The sequence below is a fragment of the Stegastes partitus genome, unplaced genomic scaffold (genome assembly GCF_000690725.1).
Source record: "Stegastes partitus isolate 25-593 unplaced genomic scaffold, Stegastes_partitus-1.0.2 Scaffold1392, whole genome shotgun sequence".
NCBI lineage: Eukaryota > Metazoa > Chordata > Actinopteri > Pomacentridae > Stegastes > Stegastes partitus.
The window spans coordinates 99098-117684 of NW_007579123.1; the positions used below are offsets into that span (position 1 = coordinate 99098).

Consider the following 18587-nt stretch of genomic DNA (forward strand, 5'->3'; position numbering starts at 1 on the left):
TAGAGGTCAGGTGAACGGCAAGCTGCAAATATTGTGTTGCTCTTTATACTGTATACATACATATGTAGAACAAGTTTGACAGCAGTTCTGAGGTCTCTGATTTGACTTGGTCTTGATTGTAAACACACCATCACAACCCTGTAGTACTGTGATTCTACTGTGTCCCACAGTCCTTGAAGGGATTTGAAATGTCTCGCTGTGGAACTCCATCAATCCTCGATTTAAGTGTAAATGAGACGGGGAGGCGTCCAGGTGAAATGACAGTCCATTTTATTGTTTCAGAACACAGCAGGCTACAGCAACCAGCTCCTCTCACTACCCCACCCCATAGTAACAGCAGACCAATAGGAGCCCTCCTCCACCCTGTCCATTCATAGACACTCCCACCCAGCTAGGTCAGCTACACCCCCTTTGGAACAGCAGAGACACATAAGTGTCTCCCTTTAAAGCAAGAAAATAGCTTGATATTTGGACCATGATTTCCAATTCATGTTTTTATACAAAAGCTACACAATGTTACACTTGATCATCAGAATACAATTCAACTGATTAACTTTAGTGTTTGGACACCATTTAAAATGTGATCAGATTCTTTACTTGGATGGAGCATTACCACTAAAAAACTCAACACTACCAGAGACTTAAAATACAAGGGACTGCAAAAACAAGAGATGAGTATCATAATTCAGAGTAATGAGAAAAGCAAGCTAGATTCAGTTTGTACCATTACAGACTTAAGGAAAACAGAATAAAAAAGTAAAACAACCAAAAAGAAGTAAAAATGAAAAACAAAATACATAAAAAGGGTTTTTGGAAAACCAATCATTGAGATCAAAATCTGTGTGTCATGTCAGGAATTGAAGTCAGCCCCCCATCAGGCTGAGAGACCAGAACCGAACCGCACTAAAATCTAGTTTGTCCCAATGGAGTTCCCATAGACAGGAAACTCTGCTTGCTGTTGTTGAGTCATCTTCAGGCACTTTCTGAAACCCCGCCTCCTCCATATGGGCGAATCACGATGCAGGTTCATCCAGATCACATGATACAGCTGCAAAGGGAGGAGAGAAATGAGTAGGAATAAAGAGGTAAGCGGAAGGAGACAGCACAGGCTTTGGTGAAGGACCACACACACAGATCAAACACCAAGTAACATCACACACACCACATCACACAGCTTTGCAATTAGGACCAGTCTGAACATGCACAGCCACAGTGAGTAAATCCTCCACCCCCACCCTCATCCCTCCACAGCCATTTTTACTAGAAACGGCGCTTCCACTTTTACATTGTACCTTAGAAATGGCGTCTGGTCTTTACAGCTAATACAAAGCTACAGAGTAAAACGAATCTTACCTAGTAGAAAGTGTAGTGTAATGTTCTCGTTATTTACAGGTCGGTATCAAACCAGGCCAGTTGGTTTGAGTCGCCAGGTGGCAGGCCCTCTATCAGTTCCTGGGCATGTCCCAGGTCAGGCAGCCCTTCTACAGGGGGGTAGTCCTGGCCAGGGTGGTGGCCTCCACCCAGATCATGGTCCATCATGGGCTCCATACCCATTGAGTCCCCTCCATAACCCCCCGAATGGAAGGAACGGTAACTTGGGTCTGGTGGAGAGGGGAGTGGATGGAGGAGAGGCAGGGGAAGCAGAGCAGTTGTTAGAAGCATGTTAACAAACCAAGCTGTCACACAGTAGTATGATCATTCAGATGTAACACTGCACAGCAACACAGCACACTGTCCGTTCTCCAGCTGAACTCTGTGGTTAAAGACCACTGACTGAATGTAGCTCAACCTGCGGTTGTGTTCACTATCTTTAGTTTGATTTTATCAACCGAAATTCCTGTAGACCAGCCAGGATGTTCTCTGATACATCTACCAACATCAAGTCTTTGTTTTGGTTTGGCTGGCGAGAAGCCAATTAAAGCTTTTAGTGCTGGAGGAATGGAGAGCAGTGCAAATTAAAATCAGCAGCCAACTTGCCCCCATAGCCTCCTGATTGGTGCACATAGTCTAATGTCCTGGTACACCAGTGGCAACACTGAGACGGTAGATTGTGGCTACTAAAAGCAGCAGCCTTGTACATCTGCGAGCTACTGGGAAAAAATTGTTGTCTGTTCTTAATGTGAACTCATTGTTGGCCTGTCCATCATCACCTTTAAAAGCCAAACTGGTCATCTGCAGTAATATTGATGGACAGATGGGCCTCAGTGACACTGTGACAAAATTTTGCACTGTATCAATTTAAACAGGGTCACAGAGGTCCATGGGAGTGGAGAAGCTAACGGACTGATGCAGAACAGAGAGGCACAGTATGCCCAGTTTAAAAACAAAACAAAAAAAACCACACACACATCAGCTCAAATGTTTTTTTTGTCACAATTGTGCTGATATTTCACCTGGGAACAGCCCAGCCACACAAAGGTGAGGAGGTGACTTACCTTCCTGTCTGTAGCCCAGAGGCTCTCCCTGAGCTCCCATGTCCAATCCCAGGTCTCCAGTCTGCAAAGCAACATAGAAAAGGGTGAACAGGGTGGCAGCAGATTAAATGAGACCAATTATGTAGGCCTTTGTTGACTGAATTTGACTTTAAAGTGTAAATAAGCACATTTGGACAAATATAAAGATGGTAAAAAATGTAACAGATTTGAGTTCTTCATACCTCATTCCAGGCCATTGGTTCTGTCCTGAAGAGCGAGCTGGTGAGTTCTACAGAGAGGCGTTTCTTGTAGTCTTGGGGTTTGTCCTCTGACATACGGAACAAAACTGCAGCTGCGTATGTGGCTGTGGGAAGATGAGTGAAAGAGTGTTGAAAGGTTAGTCACTTCACTCTGCTGCATTCAATTTTGTGCTTTCAAAAACAATTTGCAAATATCACAATAATCCGGCCATCACGGATGATTACAATATGGCTGCTGCTTTATTTGTCTACATCAACTAGAGTCCTTTTTGGGAAACCTGGACAAAAACAGTCATCTAAGTGCCATTATGTGACCAATGGCACTATGTAAATGAGTGTGTTTTTGTGTACATACCAACTCCTTCATTGCGGCTGTGCAATAGCTCGGTGAGAGGGGCAGTGGCTCCTTCAGCCTCGATGGCTTCAGCAGCCTCTTTGTCCTGGGCCAGCTCACACAGGACACCTGCTGCTACACGCTGGATGTTCTCAATGGGAGAATACAACAGCTGCACACAAACACAGACAAAATGCTTAGAAAAAACCTTCTCAGTCTGTACAGCTCTCTGTGACATCTAAGATATGAGGTCTGCAGAGTCTCATGGTGCAACAAATTGTTGTCTGCAGAGCATCAATGCTTGTGTCTACTTGAAGTCTCCATCTCAAACTTATTGAAACTTTTCAATATTCATTTTCCCTGTTCAATGCACTGACACCTCAAATAATTAATCACATTACTAAAGTTAAATATCTTGAATCTTGAGCAAATTACACACACTGAGTTTTTAGCAAAATGCTTTATGTTGTTATTGCTACAGTATGAACACAGAAAAAAAGAGCTAAACTCAGACTCACCTGTACAAAGAGTGGAATGGTGTTGAGTCCTCTGATGACTATTCTGTTGTGGACATCTCTGGCCAGGATATGAAGTGCCCCTGTGCAGCCCTCCACAATCTCCTCCATGCGAACTCCCTCCTAATAACACAAACACATATTAGTGACATTAGAACTATGCAGTTGCTGTACACCTCTCTACAGTCTAGCCCCACTTAAAGATGACACTGGATGACTTTTAAATTGAGCCAAATTTGAACTGACTTCTGCTGGGTAGGAATATGATTTACAGAGGTATGCTTTCCTTGAAGTATTACAAATGCATGTGTGTATTCTCACCACAAACTGCTGTTGCGTGCCTCCCATGCTGGTGCGTCTCTGTGTGTCTTGGTGTGCTCTGACCAGCAGCTGGACCAGTCTGGGGATGGCGCCCTGCTCCCTCAGAGGGGCGTGGTTTGCAGGGCACAGAGCCAGGTTACGGATCAAACCAACTGTAGCCTGATGGAGGAACACAGAAATCAATTAAGAGCGCTTTTAAAAATCACCTTTAGGACACCATTTAATCAAGAACTGCAGTTAAGGTTATGTTTCCAGATATACACCTGATTTTACATCATTCAAAAGTCCTTTCACTTGTAATCTCAGACTCATTTTGATACAAGTGAGAAAAACAAACCTGTACCAATGCATATTTTCCATGTTTGTGGGTCAAAATATATACTACAATAAGCTAAAGGCTGTGACTGGTGACTCAGGTGTATTTTGCAATCTCTTGGACTGAGTCCAATGCAGTGGAGATGTGCTACAGGTTTAAGTAACTTACAGCAGTAAGGCAGTGCATTCTCAATGCACAACAAAACATTCAGTCTCAACAGACCCAACAGAGATCTGCTGCCAACATGGATCCATAACCACTTTTTTTTTTAAAGACAATACTGCGCATTTGGTTGATTATTTTACTATCAAAAAGGTATTCAAGTGGAAACTTATTTTCAGTTTAATCACCACTAAAAGGACAACCACATGCAAGGCTGACAGTATGAAAAGCAGCTTACATGGCTGACTGCACTGATAAGTCTGTGTGCGTGCATACCTTGATGAGCGGCCAGTGTGACGGCGGATGCAGTAACTTGACAACCACAGGCAGGCCATAGTGCAGTCTGACAGCATTCTGTGCCATCTCAGCGTCCTGGTGTCGAGATGTGAGGTGACGCAGAGCACAAATAGCGGGCTCTGTGATGTCTTCTCTGTCTCCTGCCCGAAGCACTGTGCGAACTAACGCCTCAATACCTCCAACCTAGAGAGGAACAGATAGTGTGACAGTTGAATGGATACATCAGTGACTGAGTGAATAGTATTAAACCTAAAAACGTAAGTAGGGAAAATATCAGACATAAAAATACAAATCTGCATTACATTACAGAAAGGAGTATATAAATAGTGACAATCAAATTGCATCTCTGATTGTACAGTAGATTAGCTGTGTGTGTACTCACCTGGCAGACCATCATTTTGTTCTTGTAGTTGTTACAGGTCAGATTAGACAGGATGCCAGCAGCGCAGGTGACCACATTAATGTCATCACTGCCCAGCAGCTGCACCAGAGTTCCTAGCAGACCCTCCATTCCCTCCTGTGGAACAATGAGCATGAAAGGACAGATTGGTACAGTGTCAACAGCACGAAAAATGCTTGACAGCAAGATGAACATTTAAATTTAAAATGTGTTGCTTTCTCATTTTCTGTTTCTTTAACTGTCAAGCAATCCCAATGACAGGCTCAACTAAGCAACACGGACTCCTTAGTTTCATAAATAAAACTGAAGTCTTACACTGTCTTTCACCGACAAAGAATAAATTAATACATTAAAAAAAAACTCAAAGTGTTGGTACATGGAGCAGTTCTCATCACCTGTTTGGTGGCAGCATCTGATAAGTTCCTGAGAGTCCAGAGACAGTTCTGAACCAGTCTCTGGCTGGGGTCTGTCAGGTGGAGTCCCAGAGCCTGCATGCCTCCTGGACAGAAGGACAAACATGTAAATTAAGGGTTTGCACACATTATGAAATCGTGAAAAATCTTAAAATACATTTCAAATTAATACATGTATTGGTAGTTGACCAGTAGTGTTTGAATTGCATTTGTTGCCGTTTTACATGCATCAAAACAATCAAGAGTAAAAACTTCAATCATATTTGTGCTCAGACTCCAAATACTTATGTTGAGGAAAACCTACCAGCTTCTACAATGGCAGGCTTGTTACTGGAGCATACAGACAGAACTTTGAGAACACGGCTTGTGGTCCACAACAGCTTCTCATAGGTGTAAGTCCTCATGATGTTGACCAGTGCCTGTGGGCCACCACTGGCCAGGATTATCAACTACATAAACAGAAAACACACAAAAGGTTAAATGTTTGTTTCCATGATGTCCATAGGGCTTGAAATTCATACAGACATTTTTACTTCAGTGTTCCTCCATGAACTTAAAAACCCTGTAAAAATTAAACACACCACGTGTCAAGGTTCAACACAGTTTTACCCTGTAATCACACACACAGCACCCTTTCAGCGACTCCTTACCTTGCTTTCCTGGTTTCCGTAGGCCAGTATCTGGAGACAGTCAGTGGTGATGGCCAGGAACTTGACATTGGTTTTGTTGAGCAGAGCCACCATTTTCTGTAGACCGCCAGCTAAACGAACAGCCATTTTAGCTCCTTCCTGGTGCAGGAGAAGGTTGTGGAGGGTGGTGATGGCATAGAACAGGACAGAGTCCACTGGTGAACTGCAGAGGAGAAAAGATTATTAGATTATTGGAAAATAACTGTAAGTATGTATATTATTTGGTTCATATGAGGTCTTTTTTCGCCAAATCCTTTGCTTTTGGTGAATTAACAGCTAGTTACAATTTGTCACAACCTATGACAGACAATAAGCCAGTATGTCAAAAATCCTGGATTGGAATAAACAAGGTTTAAGTCAAAAAAGCATAATAGGAGGCTTTCTATTTCCCTGGTCAAAATACTGCACTGCTTCACGCCCGGCTGAACTAATGAGCTATAGAACACCAAAAAATGTAAACTCCTGAAAAAGAAATTTCTCCAAACCAACTATGCCTGCATGCTCCTCCTACATACCCAAGCATTTTAACTAGAGCTGGTATTCCTCCAGATTTGAAGATTGCCAGCAGTCCCTCTCTGTGATGGGAAAGGTTGTGCAGTGTTCCTGCAGTACAACGAGCTGTCTCCACATCATTTGTGTTCTGCATGGTCCTGACAATAGCAGACACCATCTGAGGTGAGCGCATGATGGCGTGGCGGGACGCTTCTTTCTTAGAAAGCTGGTGAACCATCACTGCTGCTTTGTTTACTACGACCTGGAAGGGACCAACACAAATGTTACACAACACTAGTGGGGAAAGTGACTTTTTTTGAGGAAGGATTCTGAGCAACAATTTTCAAGAACAATTACCTGGTCCTCATCGTTAAGTAGTTTGGTGAGTTCTGGTATGGCTCTGGTTGCCAGTTCAGCGTCATCTTGATAGTTGATCAGATTGACGACAGCATGTTTGAGCATTTGTGAGGGCTCTGCCAGCCTCTGGACGTTGGTGGGGTTTGCCGCATCATACTGTGTAGAGGGGATCTGCATGCCCTCCTCAAGAGTCTCTGGAAACATTGCTGCGCGCACCCTCTGGGCACGTGTCATGGCGTACTGACCATCTAGGTCTAGAACAGACAGAAGGGCATCTTTGGAGTATTTTTGGTGAAACTGTTCCCTTGGGACTTACTTACAAAAGATAAACAGTGGTGTCAGAACCTACCTTGTACTTGTTCCTGGGAGAAGTTCTGGTTGAAACCCTGCTCCCACTCATACATGACCTGGTTGTTGTCGACATCGTCTTCTTCTGGATTGCCCTTCCCACTGAGGGAAGGAGCAGTTGTGGTGGCCCCTGAATGGATGCCTGAGTCTAGGTAGGACTGTTGCTGCCAGTGACTGACTGCTGCCTTACGGTCTGGCTCCATGGCCATGTCTAGTTCCATCAGATCAGCTGGGAAGAGAAAAACATGGATAAGTAAATGCAAGAAAATTATGTAAAAGTGAACCTAACCAACTTTTAAACACATTGTGTCAAATCTGTTTTAGGTGAGATGGTTCAGTGTGACAATTAAACGAGTCTTTAAATACTGAAAAAAAAAAAAAGATTAACTGTAATAACATTGTATGATAGTGGCAGATGGTACCGAGTGCTTAAACAGTGGTTTATAGCCATGGCAACACATGGATTTCTGACCTGCTTCTTGTGTTATTATTTTAGTTTTCAGTGGAGTGGGATTTACCAGTAAAAGGACTGTTAAAGTGCGAAGTTTGGTTTTACATGTACCCCACGTTTGAAATTAAAATCAATAACTAGCTGACTGTGTTCTAATGAGACTATAAATCTGCACCAGGAGAAGGTGTAATTATGAACTGATATAAAGTCGAACACACTGCATACAACTCAGTGTATATGTGTGTGACAGATGCAAAGGGCGTGAAGGTGAGCAAAAGTGTGCACCTGAACACATCAACTCACCCTGGGAAGCCATGTTCCTTTCTCAAACCGCGACCGACACAGCTTCCTGATCTGTAACAGAAAAAAAAAAAGTCGATCAGTTCAGCTGCCTCAGTAGTATCTCACCTTCTATCACTGCTTCCCTCTACCCTGCTTACAGCAAGGAAGCATTTTACACTAATCACACAAAAAACACAGCAGAGGCTAGAGTGAAAAAACAGACAGAAAATTAAATGGCAGTATTGGCTCAAAACAAAAGGCCCAGACAAGTGACTTTCCCAGGCTCGCTTTCCTTTCCTGCCTCCTCCCTTTCTTGGGTTTCCTCTTCCTGTTTAAGCCAGACATGCAAACATCAGCAGCTCACACACAAAGCCACCATTAAGTGTTGCAGCTACCAACTATTTAGGTGAGGAAGGACAGGGGAAGTGGAGCATTGGGTGGAAAGAAAAGAGGCAGGGGGAAGGGAGGAGGGCTAGCGCATTCCTGCACTGGCTTTGAAGCTGAAACCACACTGCAGGAAAGTAAACACTGGCAATGGCAGGAGAGAGGTAGAGCGAGCGAAAGGGGATTAATTCGGAAAAACAAGGCAAATTGAAAGAGAGGTATTTTAAATTCCTACTCAAAGATAAATGTTATGACAGTAACACATAAAAATGGAAATTGGGGAAAATGCCCAAAGAAAATCTCGGCTAAAATGAGATAGAAACAGAACCGGCTGTGTATGTATGCAGTCACAAATCTTTTTGTCAGACCTTTTCAAAAGTGCATCTGTGGTTATCCAAAAATGAATTCAGCAGGAAAATAAAGACCAAATCCCTTTCAATCACAACATACCAGTGTGGACAAGTTGTAATACTCAGGAGACACACTGGGAGAAAATGAGGGTATGTAGAGACAAAAACCCATAAACTGATTCATACCCTGGTAGACAAAGTAGACGTGACAAACAAAAACGTAGTATTTCTTGCCGTGAACTAACCCAGCTACAACCACAGCTACTAGCTGGTCAATTACACCATCAACAAACAAGACAATTCAGCATCCCACACACAGGATAAAGTGTGACCAAGTTTACACAGCACACTATATGTCGCATAAAGCATACAGAAGCATTAACGACTAACATCTGCATGATGTGTCTCACTGGACAGAAGGACCTCAGAGGTGATACTGTAGAATATCAGTCAATTATCAAGCTAACTCAGCTGATCAAAGTAACCTTAAAAACTATTTTTTCTAACACAAACAGCTTGTTTGACTGTCTTTCATTTGTCCCAGTGAAAAAGAAATGTGATTTAAATTCTAAACAACTGTTTCTGGCAGCAAAACTGGATGCAACAGGTGTGATCTGGCAATTGTGATGTCTGTGTCTGAAAAAAATGTAAATGGCAGTGAAAAATATTATTTAATATTTCAAGTTTCCGTGTTATCATTCAGAGAGAAACAGCCGGTAGCTTTTTCTTTTAGACTTGGATTGAAATGATGCTACAAAATGCTCTACATTTCGAGTTGTGTTACATCAGAATCAGACAATAATAAAGAAAAAGTCCACCAAATGGAGAATAAACACACGTTAGAGAACGCACAGCAGTCAGGCACATTATGGTAAAAAATAAATAAAGAAAAAATGTGCCTGGTATGCCAGTGAATGTGTAGGAGTATGTGGAGTTAAATGGATGCCAACATGCAAACACACCAAGGACAGCTAAACTACTGCTCTGAATTATTTCCCTCCTCTCACACCCACACCACCTTAGCTCAGCTGTGTCATTAAAACACAATCTTGAGTCAGACTCCAAGACTGCTGCTTCTAACCACACACGCACCAACTCAAATTCACTGTTCACACGCCATCCTTCCAGCTTCACAGGCCTGCCCTCGTATAACCTAGCCCAGTCCTAATGAAAGCCACATGTTCCATACAAATCAAACATACAATCAAAGCCCACAGTGAAACATTTAGGATTCACACTGGTGGAAAAGTGGTTCTTTACATCTGGCTTTGGAAACTGAGCCGATCGGGGTTTTTTTTTTTTTTTTTGATGGGCAAACAAGTCAAGTCTGGCCTCCAACTGAGACACACAAGTGGCAGCCTTACCCTAAAGTCAGACTCTGAACGTTTAAACAAAAAAAAGTCATTACAGTAAGTTTCTAAACATCAAGCAAGCAGCCCAGCCACAAAAATCTGAACGAGAGGTTTCTTTGAAGCCAGATGTGTAATCCAATGTGCAGAGTTGTGCCTGGTCCAGTCAGAAGCCATTTAACTGGAACCAGATGACTAATGAGTGAGACACCAGTCACCAGAGTCAGATGGCTGCCTTGCGCAATATATGGAATGAATCAAGGTATTTTCACCCAGGGGGAGCAAAAGGATGTCACGAGATGTTATGCTTAACAAAAAAAACTCATCAAGCAGGTATTGAACCAATGTGAATGTAGATAGCAAAGCAGTGTGCATGCACAAAGACACACACACTCTAAGCCCTATGAAGTTAAGTTTAACCACAGCACTGCTGTCCCAGGTCAACACTCAAATAACAGGGCACACTGCTCCAGCACAGAACTGGATAGCTGGGAATAGTGTCTTTCTGTTTGTGACAGTGCCCTGAATATAGTAAGGAAAACACACTGTTCAAACAGTGAAACACAGTTTATTGAAGTGTAAATGACACATGAAACCACTACAGGCAAAGGTACAGGTGAAACAGCACAGCTATTTCTGTTAGGAGGAGGTCTGGTTCTCATGCTGCCACACAGAACATACTGGAGTACCAATAGGACCCATTAGGCTGGCTCTAGCTACAGCATAGAGAATACAACAAAACAACTCACAGCAGACAAACACTAGTGCATACAGCACAGCTGAATTTTCATTGTCAACAAAGACATACGATCATGAAAATCCATGACTTCAGAAAGGTTCTGCAAGAGACATGATTTGTCTAATGACAAAACCTTGGCTATCTGAACCAGCAAGATCTTCCCACATGTGGCTCATAATTACACAAAGGGCATCTCAAACAGGAATAAGCATTTAACCAGGTGACTGACAACTATCATGACATGGCGCAATTTGAAGTGGCATGTTGGTTATGACAAGTGTAACACTGTCAGAGCTCAATGTGCCAGTTTAACATGAAAACAGATGAAGCTTCCTGAGAGTGTGAAATAAATCTGTGTAAGCTATGTGAGAAATGTTGTTTCTCTACTGGCAAGCTGAATAAAAAAGCAAATGTAGTAACAAAAAAAGGTATTTATAATTTGTGAAAACCCGAAATAAACCAGTCATATATTTACTGCTCGCTTGAATTCAAAGCAGCTAATCAATCCCATTTCCTCTTCCTGAAAAGGAAAAAAAATCCATTCTGTCAGCAAATTTGAAGCACACTGCCACAAAATGAGTTCAGGTGAGGTTTGTGTGAAGATGAGTTAAAAAAAAAATGTCTTTAAAAAATAAATCCATGTCTGAAACACACTTCTTCTAAATTACATTTCTGTCCTATGGCCTGCAGACATTTGTGGCTTAATTGCATAGCCTTTCGTTGGCACACTGTGGCATTTAAATAATTTACACAAAATTACTTTATACAAGGAAATATACAGTGCTTGGGTTAAAGCAGAAATTTATTTATTAATAGCGGGACTACAAATGCGCTAAAGCCATCTAAACTCCCACACAGTCCATTCCCTCTCAAGTGAAAAACACAGGGAGTTCAATACATCCATATGAGTAAATGACCCAAACAAGCTGTATTATCGGCACAAGCAGAGACACAGGAGCAGCCACAGGCTTAGCCGTGTAATGTGCAGGGTCAGCAGCACTCACTGCTGGCTGCCAACAACACAATGAGCCCAATGCCTGCAGTCGCTGCAGAGCTTTATTCTGTGTCTCAACCGCAAAATGATGGATGCCTGTGGAGAAACAGCAAAAGCATCCATGGGACTTCCAGATGAAGGTGACTTTCATATTTGTTTGCTCAAAAATTACCAATTTTAATTGTTTAAAAAAAAGACTAAAGAGTCGAATAAAAGCACATTAAACACTTACAGAAACATGCATTCTCATAAAAGTATAGTTACTTTAAGTGATTTATTAATACATTTTGATTAATCACTTCAATCAATCTGAAAATGTCCATATTGTCACTTCAGACTGCTTTAAACCTACAAGCTTCCCACTAATTACCACCTAAATACAGACACAAAGGTGAATAATGTGAGTCAGAAAAATTACAGTATTCAGCAATGGCAATAACCCTGACAGGCTCGTGGTATCTGTCTTCCTGGAAGTGGATTACCCCAAAATATACCACTACCGGTAACGTATGTGACAACACCTACGTTTCCGCCTAAAAATTGTTAATGCATCATCAGAAGCTGTCTTTTTTTTTTTTTTTTTTTTTTCGAGATGACAGGTTTGTTAGTTTTTTGTTCCGTTGTGTAATCTGGTCGGGGATTTCACTGGAAGGACTGCAGAAAGCCGAGTAAACAAAATATATTATTAGCCCATTCAAAGCAACTAAGAGCCAGAGACGATGCAGTGATTTCTGGGCCGTGACAAAAAAATGATTGACTGATAATATTGCTCCAGTGGAAATATAAAAATCCGTCCTGCTCTTGTGGTGTCATTTAAAATAAACCAGTTTAGGCTTCCGTGACAAAAAAATAAAATAAAATCAGAAGCCGTTGAATGGGATGACAACATCCACCAGCCGCTGCTTAATCTCTACATCTCTGCTACATCAGTCTTTCCAGTGAAACCAAATCAAAAGTAATGGCATGTAAACAGATCTGAAGATTTAACCACGGAAGCCGTCGTAGTTATTTTTTTTTCTGTATGGAAAAGATGGCGAGAAGCAGTAAGGTGTCCAACTTTTCCCCGTAGTGACCCGCCTGTATCACTCCGGCAGTCAAACCTACACATCTGGGCGCATGGATTCCGCGAAGACGCAAATACTTTACACAACATTTAATAAAGCAGCTCAACACAAACTACGGAAACGATCACCGAAGCAAGAAGCGCACTGCCCCCCTGTTCTCCACAGCTGCTGGCTGCCCCCGACTTTCTTGCCCCAACACCACTGACTCAAATTTCACACTCTGGCTCCTCCTCGTCTTCCTCCCAAAGCACAACGGCCGGGAGGAATTTGTCGGTCTTTGTTTAAAAGGACGAGTGGAAAACACACTCTCTAGAGGCCAGAGAGCTAAAATAAACTTAAACACAACACATCCAACTAAGTTTGACGCTACCATGCTTCAGCAAATCAGCTCGATTTAACACAAAAGTTTCAAACTGTTGTCCAAAAGTTCCGAGCAAAACTTCAGACGAATCGTTAACCTACTCGGTGACTCGGCTAACGCTAATTACCGTTTACCAACTTAGCTGTAACAAGTAACTTCAAGCTAAACACCGAGTCAGTGCGCTTTATTGGAGACTATCTTCACCTCAGAGTCTTAAGCCAAAAGCAGCTGCAAAAACACACGAGCAAAAGGCAAAACTCAAGTGTTGTAAACATGAGTCAGAATGGAGGAATGTGGTCCGCAAACGTTACGCTAACATTTGCTAACTATTCAAACAAGCTAGGACACAACATCAGCGATTACTCCCAAAATCCCGCTTAAGGCTTCAGAATAAACTGGAAGGCAATGAAATCCATCGGATAAGTACAGCTATTGTACAAAAACTGTCTGTTACCCAACACAAAACCCTTTGCTATCCTAAGCTCAACGAGTACCGTCGGCAAAACAGGTATGTTCCCATTAGGCGGTGGCTGGCAGATCCCAAATATGTGCCGTGAAAGCAGCTGGCTCGCTAGCTGCAGCAGCAGCATCCCCCGGCCGGCCCGCACACAACAACCGTCTCCATTCCTGCTGGCATTCGGCGACAGCCGGACAAGAAAAGAGGGGAGAAACTGAGTGAGGCCGATAGTTTGAATGTTGAAGCCTACCCTTGTCAACACAGCAAGTCCGTCCACTCGGCGCCTGCAGAGTAAAAACCACTTTGAGATGGAAAAACTCGAGGAAAATGTGAAGACGAGCGTCAGCGGGGAGCCTCGTCCACTCCCTCCACAGCAGTCAGTCTGACTTGGCCGGAACAGCAGAGACTGGAAAATGTAAGATGGCGGCGCGTTTATATAGACCGCACAACACCTCCAGCGGTCGTGTATCCTGCCGTTCGCTCTAATAAAATAGAAACTAAAATCATATTATACCTTTAGCTGGAACCACTCTTACGGGTCGATGTATATATTTACCTACCACGATGACTACACACATTGTTTGTGACTGATGCTTGATTAAAGACTGTAAAGCAAGCCGAAACCCATGTCTACGGCATGAGTATGAATACACAATGAAATGAAGTTCCGGCAGACTAGAAAAGGGAAATCCGATTCCTTTCCCGAGTTAAACCTCTTGGACTGTCGAAAACATGGACAATTTATTTCACCTATGCAGAGCAACACCTCCACCTATACACACTGAGAAAGTGCAAGTTTACATTCCAAGAGCATCTATCTGTTTACCAGTGTGCCCCTGCCCAAAACTTAGCAAACAAATAACATCACAGGTTAAAATCAGTTTAAAATACTCCATAAGATCAGTAGCCTCAGTGGGAAATAAACACAAAGTCTGTTCCAACACACAAAATCTGGGTTTCATTCCAACTGCTCTACATTTCTTTGCTACTCAACCATTTGGCTGATGTCAAGGGTCAAATTTTGGTAAATAAAACAACAATAAACATTGACATTTTTTTCCCTCTGTTGAACTGTCTGTCAATCAGTAGCCAATGAATTGTCAATGTTACCAGGAGCTGGCTTGTTTTGTTCACAAACTCTTGTTCTGTTGAGCATTCCAATCATTATGGTAGCCTAAAAGTTCAGCAAATGCTCCCTGACTTACTTTATTAGTAAAACTGTTTGGTTATACTTAGAGGAAATAAAGCCAAAGCCACTAAGCAGGTTGGGTCACCTTATAGAAGAATATTTGTGTTCAGCAACAGTGCTCAGTCAGTGATCATTATCAGTGGAGACTTTTGATTACTCAAACAGACTTGATTGTGTTTGTGAATTAAACAAAACGTCACATGTTAAGAGAATATGTTAAAAATAAAAAAAGAAAAGAAGAAAAAAGTGATTCATCACTATTGTTTTCATAGTTTCAGTGAGAGTTTTATAGACTTAATTGATCAAACAATGTTAGCATTGCTAACAGGATTACTTCTTCAAAAATATCCGACACATAGATTAATCATATGCCCTGACTTCACTAGAAAGCACATTCAGCCATTAAAATTATAAGTGATCTATGGGCATAGCTGAGGTCCTTCATGTGAATAGTGTGATCTTCCCTTTATTCTGAGATCACACAGTTGTGGCTATTAATTTCCAGATGACTTTCTAATTGGCTCAAAAATAAGTAAGTTAGTGCATAGAAAATTTAAATATGTATTACAAGTCCTCTAGCCTGCGTTTGGTCCCTTAATCTCTGTGTTGTAAAAGGTGTAGACCAGACAATGTACCTTTGCATCATCGCTTCATTCTGCAGGTAGCAATGTCATGGGCAAACAAAGGTAAAATCCTTTCTTGTCATTTGCCTACGGGCCATTTCATTAACCTTTATTTACAGTGTGTGGGTGGAATAGGTTACTTAAACTACAATTGAAAGCAGTCAATGCAGCAGTGCTTGAATTGGATATACAGGAATCAAATCAACAGCCAGTGTACACAATGTGTGAGCACATCACCTAGAATGACTCCACCCTGTGTCATTAGATTGCAACATGGACGATTACCGTAACTGAGAGTGACTGATTTTATTTTGAATGGCTTTCAAACCACAGTGAGAATTGCTGCTGTCAATCAGTTTAATATACAGCCCAGGCTCTCAGGAGACACAACATTTCACAGGAGCACGCTGATACGACCGAAAAGGTACAAAATCACAGTGCAGTGAGAGACTTTAGGAAAACAGGATGACATAGCATTCAAGGTTGCAGATATTTTAATTATATTCCAAAACATACATCACTGAAAAAATAGAGTCACAGTTAGGTAACAGTCTGGAGATCAGATGTTTTCTGATTTGCATTTAACTCCTGTCCCTGAGCAAGGCGCTTAACCTTCAATTTTTCCAATATATATATATATTCTTAATATCAAAGAGTCAGGAATGTGATTGTGGTTGGTGAAAAAAGATTCTGAAAAAAGGAAATGATGAAAAAAATACACATTTTATCATGAAAACTCTTTGAACAGAGAGAATGGTACATGCAGTGTCTGACATCACCATGTTTGTGTTTGCTCGAAATCATACATTAAAGCCTTCACCTGCTCACAGATACACTCTTGTAAAATAGACTGTACTTGTGAAGTCCTTCATAAAAAGACACACCTGCCTTTGTGCTGGTAAACGGTAATCCAACCTAAACAGAACATTTCTTATGACAATTCCACAAGTGAGTTTAAAATGCCTATATTGTGATTGTTGTCTGACGTTTATTGTTTGAATATGAATTTAAAGGTGTAAAAGCAAAAGCAGAGGAGCACATTAGAGTAGAGGAGCATATTCTATTTTCAGGCTTTTATCTTATAAACTGCCTTCACCCATTTTCAATAAAAATTAAACATTTTCCTTCGTAGACCGTTTAACGTGCAAATATGTGTGTGATAGAATTATTATGTTACTCCTATCACACAATACATGTATTTACAATATAAGCCCTGTGAACTAATAAAATAGAAAGTGTCCTCTTTAAACAAAGACAACAGGAAATTGACAACATTTCAAGAGAGGTTGTGAAACTGCAGTTGCTGTGTTGAGCTTTGTCACAATAAAGTTTTAATCAGAACCAAACCGTCACCACTGAACTTCCTGTGACCGCTGGGTCCAGATTAAGAGCGTAGGGTTAAAAATCTGATTTACTGTCTAATCTGTAATCCACATCAAACTCTGCAACAAACAAACCATCTCTGAATTCAGTGTTTGTAAAAACTTTGTCATTGATGAGCAGTGTCAGGTTTAATGCTGAGTCTGATGATAACAGAAAATAGATCACATTTACATACTTTATTTACTGGAATTTACAAAAAAAACAAAACATTTTCATCCACACGTGTACTTGTACTTGCATGTTAAATGTTAAATTGTGCTGTGCCTCTCTTAAATTTAAACTTGTAATCACACTTTAGAATAAGTGAGGGCAGAGGTGAAATGTTTCAGCTGTGTTTGTGTAGCTAACAGCAAAGAGGAGCAATAAATACAGCTGTACATTTCAAAAGGCGGTTTTCTTTTACCTGAACAAGACACTCTGATCAAAGAGGAGAAATGCATCAACGGAAAATAAACAAATAAATAAATAAAGCATCTTAGAATTATCTTTTACAGAGGCCCATTAAAATACTGTTTTTGGTATAAATGATAGCTCATTTTAAACTTAGAATTATGGATTGAAATATTGTTTTCAGTCTCACCTGAGGAAGGATGTGTGCACTGTAACAAGTAATTGTGTGTGGTCATATTTTCACAAGAAGCCAGGTAATACATTCAGAATGCAATGATTAACCCAGTGTGGGTCACATTCAATCCTCTCTATGCCGGTTTATCACAAGAGAACCCTTTATCACGAGAGGTCTGGGATACGTGAGGTTAAACATCCAATTTTGTTTGATCCTGGAGAGATCCTGCCAAAGATTAATCCATACTGCCTGTGAAAGGGCCCTCCATCCAACAGGCTGTGCTGAAATAACACAGATTGTTCTGTTCCCAAACACGCTGTGGCTCTCCAATGACCCTGTGCTGCACCACTTCAGGGAGCCCACACAGCACTTGTTCTTCCAGCTGGAGAGGCCGTTTCATGTTCCACCCTGGCAGCATGACGAGTTCGCTGAGTATTTACACCTGCAATTTATTGATAAATGCAGATTGGTGTGGACATCAAGACAGAATAATTTAGGGGAGGGGAAAAAAACACATTGTAGTGGAAATGACAAATGGAGTATAAATGTTCACATAAAACTTGTAAAATATGAAGCTGTCCTCACTCAGGGCAGAGAATTAGAATACAATAAACATTACTTCTCATTCGTACTGACATGAGGGGCATGTTGGCAATGATTTAGATGTATTTTCCATACCAACTGAAATTGTATCTTTGGTGGTAAAGTTTGGCTGCAGTCCAGCATCATGCAACATGCAGGGCTGAGGTCAGTTCACTTTGAAAATAATCAGCTAATCGAATAAATGTGTTCAATGGGTCAAGATGAAGACTTGTGCTTTAAATATCCTCCGTGGGAGCGGTCTAACCACATTCCCAAATCAAAACAATGCCAGGGTTTAATGCTGAGGAAAGTCCACATCCATAGTGACTGAATAAACAGTCCAACCCAGTGTTTTCCACATGTGTCTAACAGCTTATAAACAGAAATGTACGAAAGCAGATAAAAAATTATAATGCACAGGGGACTGCATACATTATTTACTACTTGCATCACACAAACACCTTGACAGAACCAAGAATTATCCTGACTTCTGCAG

The 18587-nt window shown here is 41.4% G+C and overlaps 1 protein-coding gene across 3 annotated transcripts; it reads right to left on the bottom strand.

Annotated features, from left to right (window-relative positions):
- Nucleotides 1–253: 253 nt before the first annotated feature.
- On the bottom strand, nucleotides 254–14156 carry ctnnb1 (catenin (cadherin-associated protein), beta 1). Of its 3 annotated transcripts, none has more exons than XM_008299203.1 (17): nucleotides 14000–14156; nucleotides 8073–8123; nucleotides 7320–7547; nucleotides 6971–7224; nucleotides 6637–6875; nucleotides 6083–6284; nucleotides 5737–5881; nucleotides 5415–5518; nucleotides 5002–5136; nucleotides 4599–4802; nucleotides 3845–4003; nucleotides 3527–3646; nucleotides 3030–3180; nucleotides 2657–2778; nucleotides 2436–2496; nucleotides 1354–1601; nucleotides 254–1048 (listed from the first exon to the last, which is right to left on the bottom strand). In XM_008299203.1, exons 2-16 carry the CDS (start codon nucleotides 8083–8085, stop codon nucleotides 1387–1389), a joined length of 2352 nt encoding a protein of 783 aa, XP_008297425.1. In that variant the 5' UTR covers nucleotides 8086–8123; nucleotides 14000–14156; the 3' UTR covers nucleotides 254–1048; nucleotides 1354–1386. The 3 variants fall into 3 exon arrangements, with proteins under 3 accessions (XP_008297425.1, XP_008297424.1, XP_008297426.1); XM_008299202.1 differs by having other exon boundaries at nucleotides 6971–7245; XM_008299204.1 differs by lacking the exon at nucleotides 1354–1601 and having other exon boundaries at nucleotides 6971–7245.
- Between the last annotated feature and the right edge of the window lie 4431 nt (nucleotides 14157–18587).

What these genes read in the sequence shown, in the direction of transcription:
- ctnnb1 (XM_008299202.1), bottom strand. An exon ending in TACTTAACGATGAGGACCAG is followed by an intron (nt 6,876 to 6,970) that starts GTAATTGTTCTT and finishes GGTCCCTTCCAG; the next exon opens with GTCGTAGTAAACAAAGCAGC. An exon ending in GCCTGCCATTGTAGAAGCTG is followed by an intron (nt 5,519 to 5,736) that starts GTAGGTTTTCCT and finishes CCTTCTGTCCAG; the next exon opens with GAGGCATGCAGGCTCTGGGA.